Below are 7,215 nucleotides of genomic sequence, written 5' to 3'. Positions count from 1 at the left end.
CAAACTCGCGGAGGGCCTGCTCCATCTTGGCCTTTTCAGCGTCACCCCCTCTTCGGGTACTATGTTGAAATGTGACATGAGCTTGTCCATAATGCTGTTTTTGGCTACATCATCGATATAAAGACCTTGACCTTCTTCCTCTCGCAGACAGACACTAGTCCCTTCGGCTTGTGCCATTCTCGAACGGTGATCGGGACGTGGTCCCTAACAAGCACTCCGCATTGAGCTATAAATGCCTTTGCACCTTTCTCTGGAGCAATCGGTTTACCATCATTTTCGATGTGGGTGATGTCGTGCCTAACACCGTCATCCAACTTTTTGGCCGGGCCTCGCTTCCTCGACTTTACAGAACAAGTGCTCGATCCGGAGGGCTAAAAAAGAAATAATTCATAGTCAGTACAATTTAATTAGTTGTGGGAGCGTAGAAAGTTCTTGTGGTCACCGATATACGGAGCCACCATGGTGGAACTTTGTAGAACTGTGTAGTGTGCTTGAGTCAAAGAAATCCCGTCCCTACATATCATTGATTTCCTTCCTAGCGTGCCTTTTCCACTTAGTCTCCCTTCATGCCGCGATTCGGGAACACCAATCGGCTTAAGGTCGGGAATAAAGTCAACACGGAATTCAATGACCTCCTCTGTTCCATAGCCCTTGGAGATGCTTCCTTCGGCCTAGCACGGTTATGAACATATTTCTTCAAGACTCCCATGAACCTCTCGAAGGGGAACATATTGTGTAGAAACACAGGACCGAGAATGGAAATCTCATCGACCGGGTGAACGAGGAGATGTGTCATAATATTGAAGAAGGATGGTGGGAACACCAGCTCAAAACTAACGAGACATTGGACCACATCATTCCGCAACCTCGGTAGAATTTCTGGGTTTATTACCTTTTGAGAAATTGCATTGAGGAATGCACATAGCTTCACAATGGGCGGTCGAACATTTTCCGGTAGAAGCCCCCTCAATGCAATCGGAAGCAAGCTGTGTCATTATCACGTGACGGTCATGAGACTTCGGGTTACGGAATGTTTTCTTCTCCATATTTATTATTCCCTTTATATTGGAGGAGAAGCCGGACGGGACCTTGATACTGCTAAGACATTCAAAAAATATCTCCTTCTCTCGCTTTTGTAAGAGCGTAGCTGGATAAATGACGTCCTTTAACTCTCTCATGCAGATTTTTGGGGTCTTTCCAACGTTGTCTGGTCCTCCCGTGCTTCGGTGTATCTTTTGTCTTCCCGTACACGCCCGTAAAGCCTAGCGAGGTTCACGCAAAGATTCTTCGTCACGTGCATCACATCGATTGAAGAGCGGACTTCTAAGACTTTCCAATATTCTAGCTCCCAAAAAATAGATTTCTTCTTCCACATGGGCGCGTGTCCGGCAGCGTCATTCGGAACAGGACCGTCCGCCAGGACCCTTTCCAAATATTACATCTAGATCCTTGACCATACCAAATATATCAACACCATCACGATGGGGAGGCTTCCTCCGGTGATCAGCCTCACCGTCGTAATGCTTTCCTTTCTTTCTTACGGGATGGGTAATCCTAAGAAATCGACGATGCCCCAGGTACAAGACCTTCTGACCTTTTTCCAAATAATCACCTTCGAGCTCATGTAAACAGAGTGTGTGCATGCATTGTATCCCTTGTTTGACTGTCCCGAAATGTTACCAAGAGCAGGCCGGTCATTGATGGTTACGAAAAGCATCGCTCTTAGGTCAAATTCCTCCTGCTTGTGCTCGTCCCACACACGTACACCTGCTAGGGACCACAGCTGTAGAAGTTCTTCGACTAATGGCTTCGAGTACACATCAATGTCGTTCCCGGGTTGCTTCGGGCCTTGTATGAGCACCGGCATCATAATGAACTTCCGCTTCATGCACAACCAAGGAGGAAGGTTATATATACAAAGAGTCACAGGCCAGGTGCTATGGCTGCAGCTCTGCTCTCCAAAAGGATTCATGCCATCTGTACTTAGACCAAACCTTAAGTTCCTTGCATCCTGTGCAAAGTTTGGGAACTCTCTATCGATTTTTCTCCCCCCAGATCCATCAGCAGGGTGCCTCAACATCACGTCTTTCTTACGGTCTTCTTTGTGCCATCGCAACAACCTAGCGTGCTCTTTATTCCTGAACAAGCGTTTCAGCCGTGGTATTATAGGAGCATACCACATAACCTTGGCAGGAACCCTCTTCTTGGGGCGCTCGCCCTCAACATCACCAGGGTCATCTCGTCTGATCTTATACCGCAATGCGAGTGCACACCGGACATGCATCCAAATTCTCGTACTCACCGCGGTAGAGGATGCGGTCATTAATGCATGCATGTATCTTTTGCACATCTAATCCTAGAGGGCAGACAATCTTCTTCGCTTCGTACGTATCGGCGGGCAATTCGTTACCCCTTGGAAGCTTCCTCTTAATTATTGTCGGCAACTTTCCAAATCCTGAGTCGGTGACACCGTTCTCTCGCCTTCCATTGCAACAATTCCGAGTGTGCTGCCTAGCTTTTTATGGCCATCTTCGCAAGTTGGGTATAACAATTTGTTGTGATCTTCTATCATCTTGTCGAAGGCCAACCTTTCCTTTTCAGTTTCACATTCTCTCCTTGCATCAGCAATGGCCCGGCCAAGATCATCATCAGCAGGCTCATCTGGTGCCTCTTGATCTTCTACTTCATTGTCTTCATTGCCTTCTGCAGTATCATCGTATTCAGGGAAATTGGGATAACCGTCATCATCCTCTTCCTCTTCTTCATTGTCTTCCATCATAACCCCTCTTTCTCCGTGCTTGGTCCAACAATAGTAACTCGGGCATGAAACCGGATCGCAGAAGGTGGCTGTGAATGAGACTCGAGCGAGCGTAATTTACGGTATTCTTGCAGTCCACACATGGACAATACATGAAGCCACCATGTTTGTTTGCCTCCGCCACGGCCATAAAATTATCCAGGCCCGCGAGTGAACTCGTCAAACCGTCGGTCAATGTACATCCATTGCCGATTCATCCGCATGATATAATTAAGCTGGTCAAAACCATTACGGAACATCACGATGTATATATACACATGCATTTTATCAATTGCGGATGAAAAGGATAAAGTTGTTAACCTCGATGAAGAAGAAAAAAGCAAGTTAAGTGTGGCTTGATTTGTGTAAACTCAAGTGGCAAATCCTCTTAAGCATTTCATCGAACACCTCTTGTGCATGTGAAGAAGAGAGGAGAGCAATACACCCTCTTGTGAAGATAGTGAAAAAATGGCTAAGTGTGGCTCACACTTGGGCAGGGGCAAGGTTATATAGCCGGAGGGGGCCTTTGGACCCGGTTTGTCATACAAACCGGGACTAAAGGGTTCCCCGGGCTGACACGGCCTGCCGCGGCCTGCGGGTGGACCCTTTGGACCCGGTTTATATGACAAACCGGGTCCAAAGGCCGCTACAGGACAGGCGCCAGCGGGTGGGGTCGTCCTGGGCAGAAACGAACCGGGTCCAATGGGGGCATTGGACCCGGTTTGGTTCAGCAGTGGGTCATTTGCTTGGGACCAAAGGCCTCTTCTCCACTAGTGTGCTGTCGCGAGATGGCCCCCCGATCAAAATCGCTAAGTGCACCAATTGTATTAGATTAGGTTAATTTCGCATATTAGATCTAATTATTTGGAATAATTTGATGATACAATTCAAGGGAGGGCATACTAAACCGTGTGGCTCTAAATAAGAAAACGTTTGTTCTTGTAATACTACAAACATGAACGAAAAAATATGAAAAATAAAAAAGCGGAAAACAAAAAACACCGGAAAAACAGCCTACATGGCTGCTCACCAAGGCCGGCGCTTCATGCATTCATGCACTAATTAAAAATTATGCCGTTGTATGAGAATTGCCGTGGTTTAGGCATTCTCAATATTAATTAAGGAAAGGCAACCTTTGTTTCATCTAGGTGCATTTTTCCACAAAGGTGCACATGTACCTTTTACTGAGCTGGAGTCGCACTTTTCAAAAATAAATAGATAGATATAAGAAAATCCTATGCAACTTAGGATGATCAAAACCAATAAACCTTTGCTATCGGTGCCCTTAATTTGCTTTTAAAAAAGTAACACCTAAAGATTGTTCATGGTCTCTTGGATGGTGTATACCTAACATGGCCAACCCACCAAAATTAGTTGGGACGAGCATACCCGAAATAGGCCTGGTAACTAAGTAGAATACTCACATTAATCCTATTTTCCTTGCTCTAATATGGAGTGGAGACATCAGTTAATAATTTAGTGAGGCGTGTGGTGTAGCATCACTCTGAATCTGAATATATCTTGTCTTGCTTGAGGAGGGAATTGTAAAGGCTTTTCCGTGCTAAGCTAGTGCCCTTGAGTGACATCTAGCTAGCTAGAGAGATCATCTGAATCCGGAGCTGGTCGATCCAGTGGTATGTATATATTATCTATGCTGGAGCCGTAATTAATTGAAGAAAAGTGAGAAGATGAGGTTAGCAGTAGCACCGCATGTACAAGAGGGTGCAGCACTAAGAGCAAGAAAAAGAAACCAAAGGTTGTGAAGAAGCACTAGCTAGCCAGATGGAGTAAACTAGCAATGCCCAAGATAATACTGGAAATAACGCAACAAAGCAACAACAAACCGCTGCTGCTGGCTCCTTATCACACTAGCTAGCTACCTTTTTGTCACCACCATTGTTTACTACATGCTCCCTTATCACAACCACCTGGACCTCTCTTTAATTTTATTGAATTCCTCACGGTTTTGCAAGTTGCAAAAGCCGCTGATCACCCACTCAGCAAGTACTGCAGATCATCGGAGCCAGCCAATATTGTTTGAGATCGATTGCGGGATCCATTTGGAATTAATCGATTGATTGAGGCATCGTGAAAACGATAGGAAATATATTGCTTCTAGAGAAGATAGGACAGGGACAGGCACACGGTTCTGATGAACGCACACACCTTCAGGTCAGCATCTTGCTGGATGAGTTACTTGTTCTTGTCGACCTCTCTCCACGTAAGAAGAGATGATTCTAGCAACTAATACCCTGGTGCAATTATTAGATTCCCGAAGCCGGCGGGTATCGATTGATTGATCAATATATCTTGGAATTTTTATGCAGATTCTTCTTTTAGTTTGTGAAGTACTTGATCAAATATGCTTCCATTTATATATACAACAGCTAGCGCCCTATAGTTGCAATATATACAGAAACGAATGGAACAATTCGGCATCAACATCATCTCAATGAATCTGCTGCCATATTTGTGTGTATATCGTACGGATACATCAAATGCAAATAGCTAGATTGAGGAGTTTTTGTATTATAAGATCTTTATATACAAAGTATGATCCATCTGAATTTTCAAGTAGTAGTACAGTACAGTTTGTAGCCTATTAAACATTACTACAGATATACTATTTAAATTTGTAAATAGATGCATGCATGCATATGTGTAGTTCTTAGTCTATCATACATACACATGGATGTTACATAGTACACAGTACAAAAGTCAAACTAATTAGGCATGCAGCAGCAAGGCTCGGCTGGTTTCGTCGTCGTAGCCAGGGTGATCCATCGATGAAGTGCTCTGAATTGGACGCATGCACGTACGCATGATCTTCGGCTAGCAGCTAACTTCTAATTTGAAAAAGATGTATGCACGAGCACGATGGAACGAGCGAGATTGATCATGATGCCCCGACGCCGAGCATCTTCTTGTACTCGGCGACCTCGTCGTCCACTGTCCCCCACAAGGAATCGGAGCAGCAGTAGTCCCACACCGGCGAAGAAGGCACCACCATCATTGACGCTGCGGCGGCAGCAGTACTGCTCCAGGCGTAGGTGTCGATGGGGTCGTTCCAGAGGAGGCTGTCCATGCCGATGCTGCCGGTGTATATCAGCGTCTCCTGGCTCGGAGCCGTGGCCGCCGTCTCATCATCGCCATGATGGCATTGGTCGTCGTTGTTGTTGGAGGACGACGAGCTCGATGTGGCCGGCGACGCTGCCGACATAGACGTGGTCGTGGAAGCCGAAGCAGAAGCAGAGCCGGCGGTGGAGGTGGCGCGCTGGGTCTTGTCCTGCTTGCGCGTGTGGGTGCGCCAGTAGTTCTTGATCTCGTTGTCGGTGCGCCCCGGCATGGCCTTGGCGATGCGCGACCACCGGTTGCCCCACTTGGCGTGGAGCTCCACCACGAGGCGCTCCTCGTCGGGGGTCATCCGGCCGCGCTTGAGGTCCGGGTGCAGGTAGTTGACCCACCGGAGCCGGCAGCTCTTCCCCGTCCGGTTGAGACCTGCACGCCAACCAAGAGAAGCAACACGGTGCCGACCGGTGGAGAGCAAGCGTGTTAGCACACAAAGGACCATCACCATGTATATTTGGATCCCATGCATGGCCGAGCTCTGGAGGCTCGAGCATGCATGGTTTCACCCTCCACCTTGCAAACCTGAGACCTTAGCTAAGAAATCCCAGCGGCGCTCGCCGAAGAGCCGCACAAACCATACCAGCTTCATGTCCTCCTGCTCCGTCCACGGGCCCTTCCGGTACCCTGCTCCTCCTGGATGAGCTACCTCGCCCATCTCCGGCGACGTTGTCTTCGACTGCTTCGTCTTCATCCTTGGACCGATCGAGAGAAACCACCACCTGCAAGCTCCGAGAAAGGTAGAGACGGAAGAAGCTAGCTGCTGACTCTGGTGGTGGTGGTACGGCTCGTGGAGGGATCAAGAGCCGGATAGCAAGAAACGAAATGGAATAGAATGAAGGCGTCCACTTGTGAGGTGGTGTGTGGGCGGCATTTTATAGCCGGATCGGTCGACCTCGCCGACGACGGACAGACGTACGTGCCCAGGGCCCCCTAGCTAGCTTTTGCTTTCCATTGGAGGGATAGATAGCGATAAGCTGCCGGCCGGCAAGTGGACGCTGATGTCAATGCACATCCATCCATCCGGCCGGCATCAAAGTGCCATGGATCATCGCTCCATCACCCTATTTTTAAGGGACCGATCGACGATAGGGCTAGCTAGAGGTCGTCCTTGCTGATGATTGCTCCTTTTTACTATGTGTACAACACGCACCATCTTAATTCGTGGATCCGTTCTACTCTAGCAAGCTAGCGAGCGAGCTGGCCCTCCCTTTGCGATTCCACTTGGCCCTACTCTCGATCCTTCCGATCCTTCTCTATTGCCGTACGTGATGTCACCAACTATGTTGTCG

General features: G+C 47.8%; 1 protein-coding gene across 1 annotated transcript; it reads right to left on the bottom strand.

The window, feature by feature from the left end:
- Window positions 1-5,302: 5,302 nt before the first annotated feature.
- Window positions 5,303-6,758, bottom strand: LOC124660837 (transcription factor MYB59-like). Its single transcript, XM_047198674.1, has 2 exons — window positions 6,449-6,758; window positions 5,303-6,295 (listed from the first exon to the last, which is right to left on the bottom strand). The coding sequence occupies exons 1-2, from the start codon at window positions 6,615-6,617 to the stop codon at window positions 5,694-5,696; spliced, it is 771 nt and encodes a 256-aa protein (XP_047054630.1). The 5' UTR covers window positions 6,618-6,758; the 3' UTR covers window positions 5,303-5,693.
- Window positions 6,759-7,215: the final 457 nt, after the last annotated feature.

This window comes from Lolium rigidum, chromosome 6 (assembly GCF_022539505.1).
Source record: "Lolium rigidum isolate FL_2022 chromosome 6, APGP_CSIRO_Lrig_0.1, whole genome shotgun sequence".
Lineage (NCBI taxonomy): Eukaryota > Viridiplantae > Streptophyta > Magnoliopsida > Poales > Poaceae > Lolium > Lolium rigidum.
The sequence above is the reverse complement of the archived record's forward strand: the minus strand, read 5'-3'. Positions and strand labels throughout refer to the sequence as shown.

Excerpts from the sequence above, each read along its gene's own strand:
- LOC124660837 (XM_047198674.1), bottom strand. The coding sequence starts at position 6,617 with ATGAAGACGAAGCAGTCGAAGACAACGTCGCCGGAGATGGGCGAGGTA. Across the intron at positions 6,296-6,448 it reads TTTCTTAGCTAAGGTCTCAG|GTCTCAACCGGACGGGGAAG; the intron begins GTTTGCAAGGTG and ends GTTGGCGTGCAG.